This window comes from Triplophysa dalaica, chromosome 14 (genome assembly GCF_015846415.1).
Source record: "Triplophysa dalaica isolate WHDGS20190420 chromosome 14, ASM1584641v1, whole genome shotgun sequence".
NCBI lineage: Eukaryota > Metazoa > Chordata > Actinopteri > Cypriniformes > Nemacheilidae > Triplophysa > Triplophysa dalaica.
Genome location: NC_079555.1, coordinates 6,863,760 through 6,890,087, shown reverse-complemented (window position 1 = coordinate 6,890,087; position 26,328 = coordinate 6,863,760). Strand labels below are relative to the sequence as shown.

Here is a 26,328-nt window from a genome sequence, read left to right as displayed (position 1 = left end):
AAACGCACACACATAAGCTCAGGCCTGGAGTCATACGACAGATTAAAGACCATCTATATGGTTTCTTAATAAACTTTTACTAAAAACCAGCATTCAGAAGCATTATACATTTTCCCCAAGGAACATTTAGTCAGTTTTGATTCATCTTGTCATTTGTATCTTTTCTGGTGATATCACCGGTCGCCCCCTGTTGGTTTGGGTTAGTAGACATGTAAGAGCATCTAAAGTGTTTTTTTCTAATGCTGTTTATCATCGCATTATTTAACGTTTTGCATGTTATTCTTTTGACTTTGACCTCTTTAAACCTTATTATAATCTGCTTATTAAAAAAAAAATCAATGTCTTTTTTGGTCATTTCTCTCCGTAATACCAGAAGATATATGCTTTATTTGGCTCACCATGGTGCATGGAATTCAACGTAGAGCTTGTAAAGGTTTTATTTGTTTCTCCAGGCGGATTTCTTCAAAAGCATGCTTTTGGTGCACTGTGCACTCTACCACTTTGCATATTTGCTGTTTGGCATCTGCTCTTCTCCGGGCCTTGTGTTGGTCAGATAAAAGTTCAGAAGTACAGTTAAGAGAAATTAGTTGTGCAAACACTAGTAAATGTCAATGATAAAGTTCTGTTGAAGCTCATCTGATGCCAGCGGCAACACAGGTGTCTTATCTGCCACAGGCAAAATAGGGGTAAAATAAAAATGACGCCGCACCGAATATGTGATGCGTATCCCAGAAATTTGTATCTTCTCAACTGAACTTCTTGACTGACGGATGTTTGGGTGAGTTTAGCTACAGGGTCTGAGAATTGTTGATCACTAACCAGAATTGAAAGTGTTGAAACGTTTGCGCACGTACATGCTGACATACTCCTCGCACACATCTGTACGCTCTCCTACACTGTAGGATTTGTCATTCAGCAGAGGTTAAACCCCACCTATTAGCGTAGGGTCGTAGTGTGCCTCCGATAAAGATTTTCTGTTGTACCGTGTCAAAAAATCAATGGCCGTGGAGCGATCTGCTCATTTGATATCAACAATAGTCTTTTTAAAAATCAATTAGTCCTGATAGAGAGGCCCAAAGAAACATGTTTTTTTAATACTGAAGAACAGTGACTGGAGCCACTTTTGCATCATATGTTTTGTTATTATGAGAATATGAAGAGCTTCATTAATGTTTTGATATTAAATTGAGAGTTCACCTAAAATGAAAATTCTCTCATGAATTATTCATCCTCTTGTCATTATAAACCTTTCTTCCGCAGAACACTAAAGAAGATATTTGGAAGAAAGTTGGTAACTGAACAGCACTGGCTTCCATTCACATCTATTGTATAGACACAAAACAAACGCAGGGGAATGGGGGCCAGTTAATATCTTAAAAATATCTTCTTTTGTATTCTGCAGAAGAAAGAACGTTTCTTTGAAATGACAAATGGGTGAGAAAACGATGAAAGAATTTTCAATTTTAGGTGAACTTTGTGAATGAGACTCTTTTTTGTGTGTGTAATGGTTTAGGGAATTCGACTATAGTGCCCACAGTGAGTGTTTGGGTGTGTGTCAGTTTTCCCAGAAGAAAATGGTAAGAGCCACAGCCCATTAGCGAAAGCACTTTTCACTGGACGCAGCACATAATGAATTACTCTCATCTGGCAGTTTGCTAGTAGAGCTCATCTGTGTGTAAAATAACTACTGGCACGACTCTCACAGACTGACAGACGTGACTGACAGACATGCTGTATTCTTTCAAAACACCTTTCTGTGGCCGCATGAGTTGTGCCAGAAACCGCTTTACTTGTTGTGCAATTGAAGTGAATCTTCTCTGAGTTTAAGCGTGTGATATCTGTGAGTACAACTGGTTGCAGAACTCCCATGATGAAGTGATTTGTGTTGCCTTCAGGCTCTTTACCACACTTCTGTTGTTAGACTGCAGCTTTTTAGACATTTTTCTCTCAATCTTTCTTTCTTTCTTCATTTAATGAAAGGCTGATTTTCTTCTTTTACACAGCAATGAAATGCAGTTTTATGTCTGCTCTGGTGTCTGTGGAGTAAGGCATATTGATAAGGCACTGTGTGGACACTGCCAGTGTGGAGGGTTATTGATAAGAGCAGTGTGGACTCGTTGCTATCGATAAGCGCTCCCTGCATTTTTTTGGGACCGGTCACGCAGTGCTATCAATAAGACTGATAGTCTTATTGTAGTAGAGTTGCTATGGCCCAACACAAGAGCAACGTCAGAGGGGTTTTCTCTGTATTGTGTGGGAAAATGGTGGGGTTTTAAAGATAAGAGCTTGTGGTGTTTATAGAAGGTGGTCTTTGGGTCGTTTGAGAGGACTGGGATTTTGATTTGTACCATAATTGGCCTGAAAATCTTCTAGGTTTGTGAAAAGGTACAATGTGTCGGACCACATTTGGTTGAATTGTAATTGTGATACACTATTTCAATTGAAAGAAATAAGACTTTTACTTTTAGTATTTATTTCATATTTCATAAAATATGTTATGTTATTATGTATATATATATATATATATTATTTTTAATAGTATGTATTTTTTTAATATATAAAAAATTGTTTATCGTTGAGGTGGATTTCGTTTATTGTATAATAGTATTTCCATATTGTAAAACTGTTATACAAAATACTGTATAGAAATAATGGATTTTTTTATGTTAGAATTATAACTGAGAATTGTGACAATTAAAAAAACAATAAATGCAGGAACATTGAGGGTAAACGTGTATTAAATCCAAATTTAAAGCATTTTTCTTTCAAAGACCCACCTGTTGGCGGTCACCATCTGTCAGGCAGAATCTCAACAGATGGTTTAGAAATTGCATATGAAGGAATTATGCCAGTGGTATATTTGTGTTGATCATTGGTAGTAATGGCTTCTGTTGGAATGATCATGTCATGTGATTGGTCGGGATGGATTCTGATGCTCCGCATAGATTAGTAAACAGAGCAATCCATTGTAAAACATTGAACTTCTGTCCACTGAAAAGCCAGACCCACTGCTGACTTATTTATTACCAAACATTTAATGAAGCTAAGACACAATTTATGCTTAACGTTTTCTGTAATTCTCAGGGTTTTTGTCCAATATGTGTCCTCTTGTTGAGCTCTCCCATTCACCCTCTCTCTCACTTTCTCTCCCTCTCATTGCCCTCGCGCCCTCCCCCTGCTCCACGTCTTGGCTGTGGGAAAGCCATTTTATCAGCGTCTGTCTGTTGTTCTCTGGTGGGGATAGATATAGAGAAGATAGATGAGTGTTTTGACATGGAGAGTGTTAGACAAACAGTCTTATCGCTGTGGCACTTTAGCCCGACCCCCAAAAGCGAGGCTGGGGGGGTTAAGCAGACCTGCATTGGGATGGAGAATCAGGAACTGGTGAATCACCATCGCAGGTCAGGTTTTGTCGCTAACTAACATAAAGCGTGTGGTGTGGATGCCTGGGTTTTGTGTCAGCTGTGTCTCTATCTCTGTTTGTGAAGCTTGTGTTTGTTCCTGTGTCAGGCCTGTGTTTGTGACTCACCAAAGCCTTGACTTCCATGCCTGTTCTGCTTATCGCTCATAGGAAGTACAAAAGTTCTCCGTTTTGGGCCGGCGTCAGTGCTCGTGAGCATCACTCCCTCTAGTGGTCCCGATGCTTGAATTCAAGTTGCATTGATGCTTCACAGACTGAACTAGATTTTTACATTGAGTGTTGCTTTTCCTGTTTTATCCACCTGGTGAATTTGTGCTATCATTCATGTTTGGTATTTTGTGTTGAAGGTTTGTTAAAATCCCTTACCCTATTAAAACTCTCCGTTACTATCGGTTTTAAGGACTAACACAGGCTTTCTCTCTCTGTTTGTTCGTGTGTAAACAGATGATCTTATGCTGAGCGGGGCTGCTGATGACCTCAAGGTCTTGGCCCTCAGGGATCTGCCGGCTGACACTGTGTGGGGTCCGTTTTCTGGCAGTGTCCAATCAGAGGAGCCCACCGAGGTAAACGAGGTAAAGGACAGACCAGTACCACGTTTTATGCATCATCATGTTTTTGTAAGAATAACTTATTTTATTAATTTTAAAGGGACAGTCCACCCAAAAATGAAAGGTCTTTCACCATTTACTCCTCGTGTCATTCCAAACCTGTGTGACTTCTTTTCTCCTGCAGAACACACAAATGTTTTTTTAAGAACGTTGGCAAACAAACAACATTGAACATTTCCTAAAATATCTGCTTTTGTGTCTCACAGAAGAAAAAATCATTCAGTTTTTTACAATGTGGGGATGAATAAAGGAAAACAGAGTTTTTATTTTTAAGTGAACTGTCCCTTTAACGTAAAATTGTTCTATGATACAGGTATTTGCAAAGCGGTCAGCAGGGTTTGGTGCACTTGTATAAGGGCTTTGTGTTTCACGGTGAAATCAGGAAGACCATGATCTTTCTTCTGTCATGTGCTGTTGGTCCATCTGATCATGTGATGTCAGCTCTGGGAGAGGTTTCCTGGCTCAGGCCATGTTCTCAAACATTTCAGAGATAACGTTCACTGACACACATACCCGTATGCTTTTAAACACAAGCTTAGTTCCTCGCTTGGCCGATTTCCACAGAAGATGGATGCTCACAAAATGTTGCTTACGGTACAATTTCAAAACGACAGCTATCTTTACTGTTCATTATTAACTGATTTGGTTTAAGAGTGTGTGTGCGGTTGTGGAAAACAAGAACGCTAGCGTTTATCACCCGCCCCCCTCCTCAGCTAGCCTATTAAATGGAAGATGAATGGCTGGACGTCTGGCTTCTCACCGATTCAAAGTAAGAAATAATAATCGGAAGTACGAGTGTACGCAAATGGCGAATGTCATCTTTTTCCCCTGAACTGTGCTCGGACGTTTCTGGATGAGATTGGCTGCACCACCACTACCCCCACCCCCAGACGGACGCTTCTCTTTTATCTCATCGTGGCGCCATCCTCCTGGACAACAAACCCCAGTGATTGATTTCTACTTGATAGGCTCTTATTTCTAAGATTTCATATATTATGAGAATTTGTAAGGCCGTGTCCACACCCCCCCAGCACTCGCCCCCCTCCCCGTACCTTTCCTTCACCTCCTCCTAATCTATCTCTCTCTCCCTAACTCTCTCGCTCGCCCGCTTTTTAAAAAGAAAAATCTCGTTATCGAGGCAGGGCTTTGTTGATGATTTTCGGCTCAGAACTTCCACATTCACATTCTATCGCGTTTGCTCTCGCTACGCTATCTCTTCGTTGAAGGAGTGTGTATCTGGTGGAGATAGCGTGTCGAATCTCACATTCCTACGGCATCTCTCGTCATCCCTCCACATCCTCCAGAGTCTGGAACTGTTGGGGTTATCGGGCATCGTGGTCTGTCCTGTCACGGCTGCACGTTTCTCGGTAGTTCTGTCCTACAGACAGTTGCAGTGGTTTAAGTAGGGATGTTGTGAGTTGCGTCAAAATAATGGTTAAGACATCTGTTTAAGTGTATTTGATCAGGGCACAGAAATTTGAGGTCAGAGGTTGTTTTTGTTGAATTGGTAGTTGCAAAGACCTGACTCACAACTCAGATTTTCGATATAAATGCTCCCCTCCATCCCTTTTTAACGGTTTTGCCAATTCTGAGGAATACGAAGCATCATTCAGGCCGTTACTGTGTATAGTAGGTTTTGTAGGCGTTGTGGTGTGATGCAATCAATGAAACTGCATTTTTCTTTCAGCAAGGTGCCTTTCATGTAAATCTTCTTATTTGCATCTTTAGTGAAAGCCCTCTAACATCTAGCTGTTTGAATACATATCTGATAACCTATCTATCTGAATGCTAAATGGACAGGCATCTCAGTTTGTCCAGTTGTCTTCATTTTATGATTTATTTATTACGAATAAGTTACTTTTTCTAAAATCTCTTCAGTTTCGGCTTCTTATTGGATGAGCCGTTGAAGATGTCGTGAAATTGATACTGTACACACCTACTAATTTGTACACACACCTGTTAATGTATACAGACACCTGTATTAAAGCACAATTTCTTGCAGTTCCATAGTGAAAATACCACCTGACAGTTACTTTACAAGATCACTGAAACTCATCATCATTTCAGTCTTTCTGTATCAATACTATCCGCATACCAGTGCATCACGTATGAAAAAACATGCCTCAATAAAAATGCTAGTGCAGAACGTCTCCTCCTTTTGCATTCCCATTGTTCTTTCCACTTCGACACTCCTGTTATTTCGTGGAACACCGCCCGAAGGCACGATGGTGGTGGTTGGGAAGTTCAAAGCGTTATCATGCGCCGAGCGTCTTTTCATCATGTTTTAGAAACAAGCGTCCCAACTAATCCCCCAATAATCTCTCCAGGAGAACTGCTCCGATAAGCCCCGCCACCCACTGCTCTCCATTCCACTTTTTTGGGGGGGTACCAGCCTCCCACCACAACCTCCGCCACCCCACAAAGGACACGTCAAGGTGAATGCTCTTCATCTTCTCTCTGTCTTCCTCTCTCACCAATCCTTCTTTCTCGCTCCAGCGGGGTTTGTTTACCCTTATACCCGATTTTTGGTTTATCTGTCAGTGGAATGATCTCGGAGAGCCACCCCTCGCTACACATGCTTTTCCCTGAATGAAATGCATGAATACCCTTAATTATTGTCCTTCTTAATTGTCTGCAAAATGATAAAAGGAAAAGCAAGTCAGGCTTAAAATGGGAGTCCAATTGGAGATGTTACGTGTTGGCATCTGCACCCTCCCTGCAGGCTCCCCACTTTGCTCTTCTGCCATAGAAGTGCATAAATTTAGGAATACGTGGAGATGTTTGTGCCCAAAAGAAAGAAATATGTGCAAGTCACTTGCTTAGAAGATGCTTTATTGCCCCCCCTAAATGCAGTGAAAGTTTTCTAATACAAATAAAAAACACGACAATTGACCTCATGCAACTCTTACCATACAATGACAAAAAAAATAGCAAAAGCACAATAAAAGTAGTCCATATGATGCTTGAATGAGGAAGAGACCAATGCTTTCACCGTTAATCTTCACACAATCTACAGCATGTTTTATATAAAGAAATGCAAAGAAAAAATGTGTGCTTAAATATTTCACAGAAAACATAACAGAATAGGTTTGAAAAGACATGAGGGTGAGGGAATGATCATAGAATGAACTGTTTCCTTGGATTTGCAGGGTTTACTCTGAAGAAAAAGAAAGAGCAAAAGAATCAGCGAGTTTGAGAGATAGGATTGGTGAGAGAAAGAGACACAGAGAGAGGAAAAGCTTCCTCTATCTCCAAACCAGATCACCGGCAGATCAGGAGCCCGCTTTCCAAGAGTGCCTCATTTTCAAATCTCTTATCTCAATGTTTTAAGTATCACAGTTTCTGATTTTTACATGTCATTTGCATGCCACTCATTTCACCTTGATGCTGTTTTCTTGGAGGGGTGTGTCTACACAAAGATGTGCTGCTTGAGTGTGTGTTAGGAATGTTCACAATGATCCAGTAAAATTAAATTAGAAAATATTACTTCAAAAATATTAGCTGCTTTTTTCGGGCATCCTTGCCAAGCGTTGCATTTGTAAGAATGCCTGTGGAAGTAAAATAGTAGTTGCACATTCTGTTCTTTGATTCTGTATCTACATAAACAGCCGCATAAAAAGTAGATACCATTTCAAAGATCATTTTCAGGGTTTCTGAATTTATTATTTATTGGTATGTGTTTAGGTGAAATTATTATTTTTGTTTTATGCTGTGAACTTCTAACAATATTTCAAATAAAAATATTGTTTCTATTTGCATTTATTTGCACAAAACGAACCCTGGAGAATTAGGTCAGAATAACAGAAAAGATGATTTATGTTGTTTCAGACCTCAAATACTGCAAAGAAGACCAGTTAATATTAACTTTTAAATAATGCAATGTTGTATTTTGGAAAGTTCAAAAATATTTTTTTCACGCGATAACCTCGATATTTGATCAGTTTTCATGTGTCTTGTCATGCTGTCAGTCTTTCACATTGCAGTTGAATGACTGTGTCTGAGGTCTGATGAAATTCAACTGACAGTGGACTGGAATGGCCATAATACATCTAGAAATGTTAAAGAATTTTGAATGATCTCTTGATTTTGAACACGAGACAAGTTTTGGTTCACCTGATTCAATTTGACACATTTCCTACAAAACTACAAGTTCAGTTAAAAATAGTTAGTCATTGTGCCATTAAGGTAACCTACTGTCAACTATGCTAGCGGGACCTGAAAAAAGAGAAAGATGGAGAAAAGTAAAGAAGAAAAGAGAATGTGTGTGTGAGAGAGAGAGTGAGAGAGAGGGAGAGAGAGAGAGAGGGAGAGAGAGAGGCGGATGAGAGAAGGTTTCTGATTGTTATCGCTCTTCCTTTTCTTCCCTGAATTTTTGGAGGATTCACACACTGACCTCTTTGTTTGGGACAGTATGAACCCCCTTTTCAACCCCCCCAGCCCCCTTTTGGGAAAGAAACCATTTCCTGTGTAGAGCAGATAGAGAGAAGGGGCAGAAAGCAAGGGGGATGGAAAAGTGAGAAAGGAGTGTGTGGAGAGATACGGAGAGGAATAGATAGCGGAAAGGAGATGGAGACAAAGAGTGTGGCGGAGCATGAAAAGAGGGATATGGACAGATGAGGAGGAGGATAAAGGTGGAGATAGAGAAACAGGAACAGAAGAAGATAACGATGGAGGAAAAACGCAGAAAAATGAGAGTGAGCGAGAGAGTAGAGAGAAGTAACATACAGTTGCCGTCTTAGTTTAGTTAAGCTGTTCATTCTGTTGCGAATCCGTATGTAGTAAACATGAATTCAGGGATCATTTCGTTTTTGTGGTGCGTTCGGGAAATTTGTGGTTGGATGGTTTACTAGTTTACTGCTATATAGTAAACTTTTAGTTTACTATATTGAAATTGTGATGTCATTCCAAGTCAGGTGTGTTCTTTTTCATCTCAATAGTGTTCCCTCACAGAACACTGCAGGATTACACATAGTGAGATGCATGCTGTCATATCTTGAGCAAACACCTTTTAAACCCTTGTTCCACACTATCATAATGAGCATCAGTTTTAGTGTATTTGCACGCTGTTTAATACCTTTCTACCGTGTTAAACATTTACATGAGGAACATATGGAGTATGCGTTTAAGAGATGTCCTCTGGCTACCAGAAGATGAGTTCAGTCAATTTGTTTTAATTGGGTCTGTAAACCTGGGTGGATTTAACCCGGGGTCACACCGTAGGGTCACGGAAAGAGACCGCACTCACTTCTGAGGTGAAACCGTTTTTGCTCTAGTTTCTGCGAAACGAAATCGTACAGGAATCATTTGCATGCAACTTTTATCAGCGTCGGAGGAAGGAGTTTTTTGGAACGATAACAGCGCACAAAGCCTGACTGCGTGAGAGTGTTGAATGTGTGCATGACGCTGATGCAGAAGCATGTGTCTGTTTGTCTGTGAGTTGGAAAGGTGCGTCTACGTCTTTTACTGTCGGCGTGCATGTGTAAGGAGTGTGGGGGGGGGTGGCTGCTGGTTAATATCAGACCAAATAATTAGATTCGCTATCAGGGCGGCGGCAGCAGTGTGGGGATCAGGCAGATTAAAGCGCGGCCGTCGTCATTAATATTCATGAGGGAGCAGGGCTCGGACGAGGGGCTTAGACTGTTCCTCAAAGCTGTGCACTCGACACGGTTTAAAGCAACGCACTCAAAGTACCCTAGTTTCTGCGTTTGAGGGAGTGGGGGGTGTTTTCACCCACAGTAGGGTTACACTCTAACGGTCTTTCTTCATTTTGATCATTATAGTCACCAATGCTGGACCTGACTGTGGGGTTACACAATTCGGTCATAATGCGAATGCATTCTCAAATAATCATGTGTGGAGTTTTTTCAGGGATTTTATTTCAGATCAGTGTTTGACTGATTCTTAAACATTCCTCCTATCACATTGGTCCAGTTTCTACATCCTTGATTTCAGACACATGTGATTCAAGAATCGTGTTATCTGAATAAGTTTAGTTAGGGATGTCACAGTGTAACAGTACTAAAATAACCATGATATTAAAACCCACATTTATCGATTTGTAGTAATTATATACATATCATGAACTATTAAGCACATAATTTACACTATTAGAGGCCAACCTTTGTAGGATTTATTTAAAAAGAAATGCAACATAATATACAAAACTGTCTCACCAAGTGTATAAAGACCTTACATAATGAATCGTTATGTATTTATTACCTTAGAATTAGCTATTTCTATTCACATACACCGCGGGTGCCCTTACATGGAATTCGCCATGTTGTTTCTACAGTAGCCCTAAACACACAAACTGCTCTACAGAGTGTTTATCATAAATAAGTTTTCTTCTTCTGCAAAGAAGCGAAAACATGACGACATTTTAGTCCTGTGTCAGCCTCCGTAGTGTTGGAAAGGGAGGAGAGTGAGCCATTGAATGCAAGTGGCAACCTCACCACTAGATGCTGCTAAATTTCATACACTGTACCATCAAATAAAAATTTGGGTACATACTCTCTCTCTGACTTTCTACATTCCTATTTTGAGTGTGATTTATTGACAAATAATTTGACAAATTTATTGACAAAACACAAAATAAACAAAATTAGAATTTGACTGACAGCATCGTTTGTCTTTCATTATTTCATAATTCAGTAGATACCATAATAATATTGTTATGAATTATTTTGGTCATGATAACCGTGGTGTAAAGAAAAAGCTAACATTGCGCCATCCCTAGTTCAGATGCATTTAAATTGTTTTAACATTGAACCATGATATATTTGATTAAGTCTTTATTTGACTCCTCAATATCAGTGCTCTGTAGATGTTTTTTATATATTTACATTAATGCGTTTGATGACTCTTTTATCCATAGCAACTATAGCAGCTGTGAATTCAAGGTGTACATTATCAGTGTCTTCCTGGGACTCAAACAAACAACCTTTCCACTGCTAACACAATACTCATAATGCTCATTTGTATTCAAGAATATGTAGAAAGCCTTGTTTTAATGAAAATGAAACCTTGATATCATATGAGCTGGAAAACGTTTATAGGTATGGAAACAATAACAGGAAATGAAACCGAGAAGAATTCTGGAAGACATCTGTTGCACTGCGACCGGATGTTTTTTTCCAAAAGACTCCATTCAAAAATGTGGATGCAATGTGATCATTGCGTTATGTACTGTACCTGATCACCTGACCATTGACTTCCTCTATTTACCAGTTGAGATATGGACCCCCTCTGTTCGCCTTGATCGCTATGAACCGCTTCTTGTTCACTATTCATTCTGGGTCACAACCATTTACATCTTCATTTACTCTCCATGTGCATCTGCGTGTACAAATCTACGCGTCAACGCGCTCGCGTGTGTGTTTAATTAGAGCGAGCATTTGTCTGGAAGTGTTTTGTCAAAGGCGAGGTCTGACCACGCTGCCCTCTCCTTTTGTAAAGCTTAAAGTCGAGTCGTTAAATGAGTCTGAAACAAATTAGCAGAAGCACGCAGCACTTATGCCACAGACGGCTCCAGCATTGGGTTTCAAATTAAAACAAAAGGAGCCCTATCTGCTTATCAGCACTAGTTCCCCATGAAATACAATACGGACCGTATCTTCGGGCAAGAACAGACAGAATTAGAAAGAAACCCTTCAGCTGTCCTCTTCTGCTGCCCATCTCTTCCTCTCAACCCATCGACTGGTGGCTTTTAATCCTGCTTTACACATTTCTACTAATGGCGTTTCATTTTCTCGTGTCTTTTAAAGTTGATTTGGTAGCGTGTCGATCATATAATGACTACTTTTCCCAAAGGCAAGTCTTCAACTAAGCGTAGTGAATGAAGGACCGTGAAGGTTTTCCTAAACTTGAGGTTATTAATGAACCGGCACTACGAGACTGCTGCCACCTAGTGAATCGGATCAGAGACAATCTGCTGTGAGGCGAGATGATTTTTAAAGTCCATTATCAAGAATATGTCTGAAAGAGAGTTTATGTACAGTCTGGTCTCAGTTTTCACGACATAATGACTTCATTGTGTTGCTGTATTTTTTTGTATTTGAGATGTTATTAGGGCTACTTCGTTGTTATCGCCAACACACCCCTTTGAGGCTTTTGCATATTACAGTTATTTTCCAAAAAAAAACATGCGGTTGAAAACCACTCGATGTTTCCAACATTGTATCTCCTTTCAACCGTTATTGAGCTTTCCCTGTGAACGCAAGTGAAACGGGGCATTGAAAAAAAAAAGTTGGAAGATGAATCATAATAAACTGTTAAACAGTTGGCAAGTCTGGATTTGCTTTTTTAATATCGAAATTTAAAAGAAGGATGCTTGAATTCAACGGTTTGTTATTAGAAGGAAGGCATTATGAAATACAAAAAAAGTATTTGAATGTGTTTTTGTATTTCTGTCAACAAACTGTCACGATAAAGATACAAACCTACAATTATCACCCCAGTGCATGCCCACATGCAATAAAAATATGCTCAATGGGAAACAAGTGCCATGAGAAATTGCAAATAAAAGAACTAGTTGAAAATTTGTATATGGGTTAAAGCTATTTTAGAACTTCTGTTGTCAGGTTACCTTAAAAATGAAAATGTCAGAATTGTGTTTTTAGACTTAAATTAAACATTTGTTTAATATACAGAAAATGCACATAACAACGAACCATTTTTCAATATTTGGGGGCAAATGAGATTATTTTGTTTTACAATTTTACATATTTTCTTATTACCTAATGGGTTACTTAACCTGTGCAAAGGAACAGTTCACCCAAATATGAAAATTCTGTCTTCGTTTACTCACCCTCAGGTTGTCCCAAATCTGTATCAATTTCTTTGTTCTGATAAACCCAACAAAAGTTATTTGAAAGACTGATTGTAACCAGTAGCAAAAATGTATAGGATATATTTCTTGGTTGCTTTGAACACAAAAGAAGATATTTTGAATAATGTAGGAAAGCAAACAGTTCTGCGGCACTTTTTACATTGTATTTTCTCCCACTATGCTGATAAAAAAGACACGGATATATTTACTTAAAAATAATATTAGTGGTGGGCATAGATTAATTTTTTTAATCTAGATTAATCTAGATTAATTCCAAGATTAATCTAGATTAATCTAGATTAAAATGGCTCATTTGAATTCTGCCGAAGGCATTCAGAATGTGTGCTACCCAAATAATGACTAAAAGTAAGTCTTTGAGAACGGGTGTCTAAAGCCAGGTGGCGCATTAGACCAGGGGCTCATCTCCTGTTTCCAAAATGCATCACAAACTGCTTGAGAAAGCTGTTCTACTATGATAATTGGTGATGAAAATTAAATTATGTTCAATAAAATGAACTTGTGACTCCTGAGATAGGCGCAGGCTCCCCGTGACCCGAGGTAGTTCGGATAAGCGGTAGAAAATGGATGGATGGAAAATGAACTTGTGTTTACTTCCGCATTAGCTAAGGGATTCTTTGCGTTTAGGTGGTACTTGAGACTGGAAGAGCTCCTACAGTACATTTACATTTAGTCATTTAGCAGACGCTTTTATCCAAAGCGACTTACAAAGAGTGAGGGAGCAACAAGCGATATGTCATACAGGAGCCATAATACATTAGATCTCAATACAAAGTTACTGTTTTCAACTAAAGTTAGACCACTACCTGTTGAGAGAAAGTGTTTTTTTTAAACCAATTCCGCATTGCACAAGGTGCAAACAACCTTAGTCTTGTCGATGTTTCCATTGGGAAGCTTCTTAAAAATTAATATTCCCTGAAGCAAACCCGGCGGCTTCAAAGGTGCATCCATGTTAGCACGTCACGTTTGATGCGGTAATTTCACAGTAACGTTATGTTGTGTTCAGACCAAACGCGAATGGCGTGTCAAGCGCGAGTGATTTATATGTTAATGCAAAGAGCCAATAGACCTACTTGCTGCGCGAATCGCGCGAATGAAGCCCTGGTTATGAGATGATGAGGCGGCTTCTGCTTCCGCTTCCGCAAATGACGCGAATGACGCGAGTTGAAAAATCTCGTTCTCGCTCCGTACAGTGCAGTTAAGCTGGTATACATCCGCGCTAAAATATCAAGGTGAAAGTCATCATAGCTTGCGTAGTATAGACCCAGCTCCCAACCCAACTTTGAGAATAGATTAACGGCGACAATTTTTTTAACGCGCGATAATAGTCTCACTGCGTTAACGCCGTTAACGGCGCACCACTAAATAATATTAAACAAAATATTTAGTAGTACTTCAAAGCTTAATTTTAACACAATTCCATACATAAATCAAGTTTATTTATGCACATGTCACATGATAAACTTCGTAAAATCATGAAGAAATTCTCAATTGAGCATTGGAGTTAACTTCAGTTGACTTCAGTTTAACATTTACTGTTGTTTACAACATTTATAATGTTCAAGTAAGCTGAGAGTAGTCTCAGTACTGGCATAATCACCATTACTGTTCACTGAGCGAAATTAACACACATCATGAGCTCTCCCATAATCTAAGCACAAGCACCACTCTTCTGAACGATGGTAACCAGGAAACTGACAAACAGAATTAAAGACAACGGCACAATAAACACTATCAAGTCTTTCATTATATTGTAAAGCAAATAAAATAGAACTTTTTTCACAAAAATGACTCTAAATTCACTACTCAGTTAGTGAAATTAATTTAAAGAATTCATGTAGTCCCACCACAAAATAATTAAGTAAAGATCCTTTATACTAGTTTTAAGTGGGTTGAACATGATAAAATTAAGTTGAAATCACTCAATAATTTGTGCATGTAGAATTCCCAGATTTTAACTTAAAGTATGGTTAAAAAAACAAGAACAATATATTGTATTAAGTAAAGTTTACGCAATTCACTCCATGAAGTCCACTACGACACAGAATCATTTTCTGAACTGTGGCTAAGAACTGTTGGTTAAAAGCATTCTTCCAAATATCTAATCAGAACAAAGACATTTATACACATTTGCAACAACTTGAGGTTGACTAAATGTTGACAGAATGTTTATTTTTGTGTGAACTGTCCGTTTAACTGTTCCATTTAATCTTGCACGAGTACCTCCAGAAAGCTGACTATATTTCTATTTGTGTGTTTTCCAGAGATCTTTCATGTCTTTGGAGTGTGAAGACGCAGACTACTGGCTCCGGAGAATACCTGTGACCTCACGCCCCACAGCGTCAAACTGCACCATCTACAGTCAGGGTAAGAATTAAACACACCCCTCTCTCACTTTATCTCAGGTGTCTCAGGTAACCATTAGATAGAAAGTAACATTGGCGGTTTATTTTACAGGAGGAGCTTTATTCTGTAAGCTCACACAGGACCTGCCCAGCGGCAATGCACTTGTGGCAAGACTGTCCTTCTCAACTGCTGATCAGTCGAAGGCGATACAGACGGGCGCTATACGGTTGAAGGAGGAGCCTGAGTATCCAGCTGCTCTGCACTCAGAAATCCAGCTCCTCCCACAGCAGGCTGGCATGGCTGCCATCTTAGCAACTGCTGTGGTTAACAGTGAGTCACTACTTTTCGATAAACACAACATGCCTTAACAGTTTCCTCCTGCGTTCTCCCATCAGTTTATTTGTATGTTTTTTAAAGGGACGGTTCATGTAAAAAAAACACTTCTGTCATTATTTCCTCAACCTTGTTGTAAGAGAAATGGTACTTTGTATGATGAGGTACTAATGAGGTACTGATATTAAATTGATATTCCAAAATCGCATAGCTGTCAGTCGGTATCTCAAACAGCAGTGTTCAAAGGGAAAATGGAAAAAAACACTCTTGTCGATGTTAACAACCTTTTTAATGTTTTTAAAAATGATATTTACATTTGTTTACTCAATATTTGATTGTGTAATTTTTTTAAAGCCACAGACCCAACAAACATGAGGGGTGACCAATAATAATATATGTTAAAAAATAATAGATGTTGATAATATATGTAGTATATTTGTTAATATATGTTAAAAATAGACATAATGATACATGGAAATACACCAAACAGTGCTGATATCTAAATTAACACAATGATGCTTTGATATAAATTATATGAAAAGATTTTATCCTGATATTTTGAGAATAAATGATTTATATATAAAAAAGATATATAAAGAATACTGCCTAATGTCTAATAATATCTAATCAAAATAATTTTATTGCTAGATCAAAAGCTTTAAAAATTGAATTAGCATTTGATTTGGGCGTTAGATAATATTTCAGCCAAATGAGGAACGTTTATTTGTATTTTGGTATCAGCGGACAAATGACATAAAATCCAAATGTTGCAAAATGGATTAAATGTTAACTGTACGTGGTATGTCACTGTTGCTGGTCATTTTAGCTTCTCCACCAGTAGGTGGCAGTGTTGCTTCAGTTCAGACAGGGATGAAGCTTTGACTGGTACAGTCAGTGCATCATGCTCTCTCCTTTACTTCTGTAAAAGTGTGGGGAGTGGGAGTGGACACAATCATGCTGTGATGAACAAATGAATAATCACTGTAAATAAGGCTGAAGGGTAAAACATGATCAGCCCGACACGGTTCACCCTGCATTAGCTGGGCTAGTTGAAAGGGATAATTGTGATGTTTCATTCGTTATCAAATAAAGAGCGTTCAACATGTGTGTGTAATTGTCCCTATCTGATATCAGGACACATGTGCACACTCTCGCAAACGTCACAAACCCGATGTGCCCGTTGCCGTGGAGATGATGGCTTTTTCTGATTTATAATTGAGTGCAAGCGTGTGTTAGTGCTTGTATGTATTGTTTAGTGTGTGAATATATATGAAGCTGCTGCCATACAAAACATCACACATCATCCCACCTACGATGAAATGCGTGAAATGTCAATTATACATGTTGGATAAATAATATATCGGAAAGACACCGTACAGTGTATGAAAATGTGTAATGAAAACTTAATAAAATGGGTGTAGTAAGTTAGAAAAATACTTGTCCAATGGTGCTCTCTCTTCGTGAGCAGATGTCCTTCTTTGAACATCCTCTCAAAGAACCCTTTATACTCAAAAGATGAGTGACTTATTGAAAGCTTGTTGCTTTTGTTCTAATTGGTTGTATTTTGTGTGTGTGTGCAGAGGATATTTTTCCATGCAAAGACTGTGGAATCTGGTACAGAAGTGAGAGAAATCTCCAGGCCCATCTCATGTACTACTGTGCGAGCCGGCAGAAGCAGCAGACCGCTTCGTCTCCTCCACAGGACAAGCCTAAAGATTCATACCCCAACGAGAGGCTGTGTCCCTTCCCACAATGCAACAAAAGCTGCCCCAGCACCAGCTCTCTGGAGATCCATATGAGAACTCACAGTGGTGAGACGCGTCTCTCTTTTCCCCTAATCAAACACTCTTTCATATGTTTGAATGGGGTTTTAATGGAGTACTCCTCTGATCTCTGTTTGGTTAATAATCATTTGGCTTGTGTGTGTCTATGTTTCAGGAGAGCGCCCTTTTGTGTGTTTGATTTGCCTGTCGGCTTTTACCACTAAAGCAAACTGTGAGCGGCACTTAAAGGTCCACACAGACTCACTGAACGGTGTTTGTCACGGCTGTGGTTTCATCTCCACAACACGAGACATTCTGTATAGTCACCTGGTCACAAGTCACATGGTTTGCCAGCCTGGATCTCACAGTGAGGGACACTCACCCAAACAGCCTACAGGTAGCTACAGGTTCTTTTACAGTACTTTTCAAACTTTACTCAAAGAGACAGTTCACCCTTAAATAGATATTCTGTTATTTACTCATCCTCTAGTTGTTCCAAATCTATACACATTTCTTTATTCTTTTTTGCCATAATTTATTATTATTAGTCACTCTTTATGTTTTTCACTATGTTTTTCAAATATCAATGCATGATATTGTATTATAAAGAATGCTTATTATGTTTGACAACACGGTATTTAATCATTTTAAAAGTAAAAAAAAACATTTTGACATAAAAGTTGGCTTTGCATGAGTTGTGCAACAATTTAGGTTTTGTTGTGGATGCACAAATTATTTATCTGTGGAATCTCATTTTGTCACCCTCAGTTAGGACATTGTTTAAAAACTAACATCTGACCTGACACGTCTCTTTGTAACAAGAAGGAATTTTTGGTATGCTGTTTTTTAAGGTGCTTCAGCAACACTGAAAAATGTTAATAACTTGAGGAATTAGAGGACAAAACATCTTTTCACATTAAACTTGATTATAATTTGCAGTCGGTTTGTCTTAAGCATGGCAATGACTCATATGCTCAAATATAATTCATATCTAAACACATAAAATACATTGCAGAGAGATGAGAGGTTGATTCAAGGCTATGTCCAGTGTTAATGTTAATACTGAAAAAAAAAAAAATGGTTAAAACTTATTTCATTTATACTGAGGCACAGCAGATTTATTCTGGGGCACCTGCCCTAGTTAAAGGGGTCTCGCCACGCCACTGGCTACATCTTCCCTGTCAGACTTTTTGTAACTCATAAATGACTCATTCTCAGATCTATTCACCTGATGTGTTTTTTCTTAGCAGTCATCCTATATCTAATTATTCATAATCTTCTCTTTATAACAGGCTTGAGTCCAGGAGACTCTGGAATTGTCCTGAAATGTCAAGTGTGCGGCTACTCCGCAGAAACACCTGCCCTACTCCAGCAGCATGTCCACACACACCTAGAAGTGAGGGTTCCGGCTGAAAGAAGCCCAACTCCTCGTCAAAGCAGCCCCCCCTCCTCTAAGCTCCCAGACCCTCTGGATGGAGAACCCGCCGCATGCATGTCCAGACCAGACTCGTCCAGCCCAGGTGCCAACGGCAGCTCTGCCTCTCATGGCTGCAGTCCCCTGAACCAACTCAACATCAAAGAGGAACCACGGTCAGATTATGAAACCGACTCGAAGGAGGAAGAAAGCTTAGGCAGCCCTCAAGGAAATGCTGTGAGGAGGAGTTTGTCTCCGTCTACTTCACCTAAGAGCCCCTCTGTGGTAGCAGTTAAAGCAGAGCCCACCAGCCCAACTCCAGGTTCCAGCCCTGTACACCCTGGAACAGCCGGTTCGGTTCTTCCTGGAGGTGCAATGTTCTTGCCGCAATACGTATTCAGTTCTGAGGCTGCCATCATGCCCCAAGCATCCGAGATCTTGGCTAAGATGTCCGAGATGGTCCACAGTCGGATTAAACAGGGCCAGGGAGCAGCGGCCGGACCGCAGGCCTTCTACACACCAGGTTCTCCCGCCAGCGTTCACAAGGGAGCCACTTGCTTTGAATGCGACATCAACTTCAACAACATCAACAACTTCTATGTGCACAAGAGGCTTTACTGTTCAAGCAGGCATCAGCAGGGAGAGGCTGCAGGCGTTTTGAAGGAAGGGGCAACCGCCACAGCCGCACCTCCCACTGCTCACGCCACTTCACCTCAGGCCAGACCTGTGAGCCGTACGGCCTCGGCATCGCCCAGCTATTCCGACCCTGCCCCAGGAGGCACGGCTTCAGAGCCCAAAACAGTTGAGGTGAAGAGTGAGGAACCAGGGATGAAGGATGCTACCTGCTCCTCTTCCTCAGAGGGGGAGGGGCCTGGAGGTGGACAGGCAAGTGAGGGTAGCCAGAGCCCGAGTGGGTCTGCTGAAGACCAAGAGGACGAACTAACACGCACATTCTGCCAAGCCTGTAACATTCGTTTCAGCCGGCATGAAAACTACATCGTGCACAAGCGCTTTTATTGCGCCTCAAGACATGACCCCTCCAAACAGCGGACTCATTCTGGCAAGACCCCCTTCCTGCCCCAACCTATCCGCACACGTAAGCGCAAGAAGATGTATGAGATCCATATGGCTCAAAGTGAGGCTTTGGCCAACACTGCCGCTTTGACGGCAGCAACTGGGCTGGGGGTGAAACAGGAGGTTACTTCCGTTCCTCCACACTCCAAGGTGTCTGTGACCTCCAGTCCTGAGGGTGATGGCCCGATCGACTTGAGTAAAAGACCCAGACTAAGAGAGGACCCAAGAGGGACCAGCGTTCCTGCCGTGCCCCTTACTGACTACCACAAGTGTACCGCCTGCAGCATTAGCTTCAACAGCATTGAAAACTACTTGGCGCACAAGACCTACTACTGCCCAGCGACCACCCTACAGCCCCAAACACTGGAGCAACTCAGCCGGCTTAAGAGACCTGCCTCCACCTCACCCAAGAGCCGCGGCTGGGACTTGCACCCAGATGCAAAAATAGGCAAAACTGCAGTGGTTGCAAACCCATCTGAGTCCACCCCTCTTAATGCCGCTCATGGAGTGAAGACCCCCCGCACCCCTCCAGTGGTCTGTCCATACTGCCCTCCCAACAGACAGCTTACCTGTGACCTTGTAGAGCATTTCAAAATGGCTCACGGTCTAGTGATCACGCTACAGCAACATCCCGAGACGCATTCGGCCGGAGTCAGTCCCAGTCCGAGTCTGAGCCCACGTGAGGCAGCCCCTCTCACCCCTCCTAAACCGAGCCCCCGACCCCATAGGGACAGTGTGAATGGCCGGAGCATCAAACTAGAAGTCACCTCTCCCTCCTCATCTGTGCTTAATGGAAACCCTCTTGATCAGAAATCTGTAGGGGCGTCTACCACGGACCTGTCTCCCGCCAGAGTTCATTTAACTGTGTCACCTGTGCCTGAGGCGGGGCAGTTAGGACACACCCTCATTCCCACGCTCGTTCCTGAAAAGGCAGCCTTGTTGCTAAGCCATGCCCACACTGCTCCAGCTATGCCCACAACGCCCCTCGCCTCCCCCCTGCAAAATGGAAACACGCGCTACTGTCGGCTGTGCAACATCAAATTCAGCAGCCTGTCCAATTTCATTGCACATAAAAAATACTACTGCTCCTCCCACAGTGCCGAACACGTCAAGTGAGTCCACGCAGTCACTTCTGCCATTCCTCTCATGCATAGAAGTGCCAATCACGGCACCGCCCGACCTCATACGGACAGCGCGACAGCAGAACTGTTACTAGCCAGACACGGAGGTCTCTGTGCCGACCCCTTTGTTTCTGGTGTTGTTACTTACGGTAACTTATTACACGTTATGGGTCAAGTTTGTATTACACTAAGAGATGAGACTACCTGCTCACAGAATACTCCCCCGATTTCTTATTTCCACACACCTGCAAACTTCTTTCTTTCTAGAGTTTTACAATTCTGGAGGTGCATTTGTCTATAATTTTTTTTAAATGTGTTTAATAATTGTTCGAGCTGGTTTAATTGATGACATTGTAGATTGGTAAAATTTTGTTTGCCTGAGCCATGCTTGTTTATCATTTTATTTCCTAAATCACTGATTTAGGGTCACAGCGGACTCCTACTGGAGGTCTTTATATACCTCGGCCTGTGAATCTTCAGTCATTCTTTAAAAACTGAACAACCCAGATTTAATTTGCATCTGGTTACCTGTTCAAAACGAAAGATTTTGAACTGTAAAAAATGTGAAGTTGTTTTAAGTCCTCATGCTTTCAGTTTAATACTACCTATTTTCCTTTTACTAAGAAATACTTTTATTAGTCATACTGTCAAAAAGAAACATTTCAATCTTAATGTGATATAGTTTCTTCTTATAGTTTCTGGAATGTGTCATGTTTTTCACATCAATCATTGGGACTTGAGAAGTAAATATGTAAGTGTTGTTGTAATAAGACACACACACAGTCTGTGTCAGTATTTGGTCATGGCTCCCAAACAGGCATTTATTTAACAGATGGCTGTGCTTTCTGAATCTTTATAAAGGACTGTGATGAAGTTGTCGGGTTTGGATTTTGAACAGTGTAAGATGTTTGTTCTCTGGTTACCAGCTCCCTTCAACTCGAAACATTCTCTGCTTCAAATCCGAAAGACTTTTGACCTCTCTGGGCGAATTTCACTCTCATGAACGCACGTGAGAAGGCGTGTGTGGCTCTTTTTTAAACCTGAACATGAAGTATAGTATAGAAAAGACGCATATCATCGTCTTGCACACTGTCGAGCAATGTTGAAGGGCACTATAAGAGAGAGAATTGAAAACTGACCCGATCAGTAAGGTTTTCCTGGCAACCGGATTGCTTTGTTTCTCTTTCATTTTTGCATTCTCTGACTCACCGTTTAATTTTCCTCCGGACTTGCGTAAGTTAAACTACAGCGTCATGCAATCTGTCCTTGCGAGCTGGCTGCCCTGGCAAAGCCTTAACAAAGACTCTCGTCAACATGTCTGCAACAACGGGTCACCAACTTCCACAGTGATCCTCAATCTACCCCACCAAGTGGACTTTGTGTATGTTACCAGTGATATTTCCATTTTCCTTGTTACAAAAGCAACCTAAACAGGAAAACACAAAACTCAGTTTGAATTTCTCTCTGTTGTGGGTTTAAAACGGTGCTGTACCTGTCGTCAATTCACACAGAGGCGTTTACAATTCCATCGTTTAATCATTTAGCAACTGTCACAAAGTCCAAAAGAACAGTGCTGAATGCCCTATTTTGACCTTTGCTAATCCCTTTTCTATTGCACTGTGTTGTACAAAAAATGCTGAATGTTTAGTTTTAGAAGCTTTTTTGTAATGTATTTATGTTTTTAAAGCACTTTTTCTTGTCCTGAACTCGTCCCCGAAGGACTTACTTGTGAACATTCTGACACAAGTGAAAGATAATTAAATAACGTTGTGAATAATTAAAAATGTTGATGGAAAAGTAATGAATGTCAAACATTTTCTTTGGGGATGTTTATCTCGGCTACAAGAAGTTCCACTACACATTTTTGTCCAAACTATGCATGGGAAATAAAGAGTCCAGAAGGACATTCAAAGTGCAAGAGAACTTGTCGTACTCGTCTATCTCCACGCAGTTCTTAAATTCTGACGCATCACAGTGGTGTTGAGATTTTAGCTGAGCTTTGTTTGTTTATGACATGATTTTTTCTGTTTTTCTTAAGCTTTCAGTTTCAAACACACAAAGCCCATTTTTACTGGATGCACGTTTTAATACTTGTGTTAGAAGCAGATCTGAAAGGATAGTTTTAAATGAACTTTGGACTGTCACAATATCAGATTTTCACATTATGAATATTATACAATTTTAGATTAAGAATAACAGTTCAATGATTTTTGGCCAATGAACTGCATTCATTATAGGAGTGTAGGGCGGCTGAGAGAGAGTATTGTATTGTGAGATGTATTGAGGGAGTTTGTAGTTGTTTTTAGTGTAAATCAGTGCGACAAAATGTTGTAGTGTCAACCAAATAATTTTTCGTATTTTACCATCGCATGTGATCACTTGTGTAGTATTAACATAACATCAATAATCACAGTTATTTATAGACAGTGTAAAAGCAACAACCTAAACAAATGTTATTACCCATGCAATCCTTTTGTGGTCCAAACTAAACTTCCGGTAGACGTCCGCAAAGAATAGAGTCCCTGCAGAATATATTTGATAACAAGAAAAATAAATAAATTACATTACCTAGCAAGTTAAAAGTATGTCTAGCCAGGATTATTTTGGGTTACAGTAAAGAACCGTTACTTGGCTAAACTTGGCTAAGCGACAAGGTAACACGACCCAACTATAAATTTCAACAAATTGTTCATTTAATAAAATGAATAAATAATCAAATTCAACAAATTGTTTATTTAATACAATTATACATTAAATATAAACTAATATAAATAAATAAATAAAATGGTTACTAACACAGACCGGAAGGTAACTTGTGCTTTTTTTTATTTGCTTGACACGGGTTCCCTTGGACAGTACACAAAATGTACTGCATTACACCGTGTCTATACCGGTCAAAATAGAATAAAATGCATTAGAACCCAGTTAAAATGTTGCCCACATTGAATGCGGAGGTCACGTCCGGTGTAGACACGGAGTTATACTTGCACATCTTACATTCAAACCCCTTTAATGTTTCGGTCCTATCTCACCGAGAACTGCTATCGGTGCCCTTCAAATAAAAAATAGGTGACCTAAAATGGCCTTATGTTGATTTAAGTTCGGTGGTGTTTACAGAAATAATCGTGTTTTGTACTGACGCATGCTCCCATCAATATTTACATTCACAGGCTGAAGGTTATGTTCTACTTGGTGAATTATTTCTGTTTCTCCCCACTCTTCCGTTGTTATTGTACGTTTTCTCAAGCCTTCTTGATTTATAAAAGTATTACTCACTCAACCTTCTGCTGGCAGCTTGCTTTTACTGCACACTCGATAAGCTGAGCTGTAATTATCTGAATAAAGCAAAGCTTTCTTGCCTTAAATATCAAGGCTATTTGGCCCCACTCTTAAAAAAAGCAGTTGGATGTCTGTACTTGTGGATTCGTTTTTGTTGTGATTTCATCATTACTCTCCTTAAGCAAAACAGTCCTTTTGACATTCATTTCAATTCTGTTTTATTTTCATGGGAGCCTAAAGATCACATTGTAACATGATTTTAGAGCTGTAAGAGGAAATGAACCTTTACCTTTCGGTTTTCAAAGTCAGTATCAACAGTATTTATTGAAAAAGATTACGTTAAAAGGTTTTTAAAATCCATTAAGCATTGTAATTGCCATAATATATCCAAGAGTGTAGAGTTGGGTTCTTCATTTGCTGTTTTAGCATAATGGCACACAATTCCACATGGAATTAGCATATCGCAGCAAAGAGGCCAAATGACCAGGACTATCGTACTCCAGCTTCAATGGTGCTCACCTTAGCCTTGTGAAAAAGAGCCGTCCTCGATCCCTTAAACCTATCCATGGTTTAAAGCTCCTGAGTTCACCAATGTACAGTATGATAATAATTTCAAATGCTTCATCCGGTCAATTTAGGCTCACTTTCGGAAGGCTCTCATTTCTGAAATCACATTCTTACTGCTTTAAATGTCATTTGACTACGCTGCTGTTATCTGAATCAAATGGTGGGCTTTTGTTTTCTAATATCAGTCGATATGGTGATATTATGTGACACAGATGGGAATGTACAATGCATGCATGTCACCCTTTACTACACAGTGCATTTACGTTGATTTGTACATTTTCAGTAATTAACATGTAGTTAAGTGCATCTAATGAAGCAGGAGACACTGAGGTCTGCTCTTTAGTAACATTCACATTGAACTTTGCATTTATAATAGTCACATTTCTGACCGATTGTAGATGTATGAAAGAGTGCAAATAGAGACTGTGCCAAACACAGCACCAATCAATTCAAAAAGAACAAAACCAAGCTCACATGTAGTGCAAGAACACAATTTAGCACAGCATGTTTTAGACGGTGATTATTGTAATCAAATGCAGGTTTCTGAAGGTCATTATCTTTGGTCATAATTCACGCTTTTTGAATCTTACAACATGTGTTTGGCTTCTTTTCTTTCGATGTTCTCAGGGAAGAGTTGTTTTGAATGCCTGCATAATGGCAAAGCCTTTGCGGTGACAGCTGGGATCGCAGATAAAGTCAATGAATGCAATTTCATTTGCTGTGCGTTTTTGAGCAGGTTTCGAATTTTCTCAATGGCTTTGCAGTGACGTCTTATAATGTTGCTGTGCCCCGTATGACAGCTCTCTGTTAAAACCTTCCAAAAAATGACATAAAATGAAATGGTGTTTTATGATCCAACTCGGGTGATCCTTTTTTGTTATCTGAAGTACCTGGAGCAGGTGACATTAGTGTTCTTTGACAGCCAAGACCCGCATGGCCCATTGGTTTGCTACATAATCCAGGATTTGTTCAAATGTTGTGTACACTGTAAAAAAATCACCTATTTAAATGTGAAAACTTATATTTTTAAGTCAAATCAAACTGGCTTGATTAATGTCAAAATGGCTTGTAAAGGCAATAATAATTTATTTTAAATAATTTTGGTAACACTTTAGCATAGGGACCAATTCTCACTATTAACTAGTTGCTTATTACCATGCCTATTATTAGTATATTGGCTGTTTATTAGTACTTATAAAGCACATATTCTACATGACCATATTCTACTTTCATAATCCTACCCAATACCTAAACCTAACAGCTACATAAATAACTATAAATAACAAATTAGGAGTTTACTGAGGTAAAAATCGTAGTAAATGGTTTATTAATACAGAAAATTAGACCTTAAAATAAAGAGTGACCTTAATTTTTACTTTCCAACGGCAATTTGTACACAATTTTGGACGATTTTTCATTTTAGATTTAGCCTTGCTTTTTCTAATAATCAATTTTTGCATGTGTACCATTGTCCAACGTTTTTAAAGGGACAGTCGTTTACTCACCCTCGAGTTGTTGCAAATCTGTATACATTTCTTTGTTCTGATAAACATAGAG

At 39.8% G+C, this 26,328-nt stretch overlaps 1 protein-coding gene across 3 annotated transcripts in view; it reads left to right on the top strand.

The window, feature by feature from the left end:
- Window positions 1-22,839, top strand: part of zfpm1 (zinc finger protein, FOG family member 1) — a 62,297-nt gene extending 39,458 nt beyond the window's left edge. The window contains exons 4-9 of one of the 3 annotated variants that reach the window (XM_056766523.1): window positions 3,866-3,984; window positions 15,139-15,241; window positions 15,332-15,550; window positions 17,134-17,364; window positions 17,492-17,713; window positions 18,609-22,839. In XM_056766523.1, coding sequence (XP_056622501.1) covers window positions 3,866-3,984; window positions 15,139-15,241; window positions 15,332-15,550; window positions 17,134-17,364; window positions 17,492-17,713; window positions 18,609-20,920 — 3,206 coding nt within the window. In that variant the 3' untranslated portion in view covers window positions 20,921-22,839. Of the gene's footprint in view, window positions 1-3,865; window positions 3,994-15,138; window positions 15,242-15,331; window positions 15,551-17,133; window positions 17,365-17,491; window positions 17,714-18,608 lie in introns of all 3 variants that reach the window. The other 2 variants (XM_056766522.1, XM_056766524.1) reach the window with 2 other exon arrangements.
- The last annotated feature ends 3,489 nt before the right edge of the window (window positions 22,840-26,328 follow it).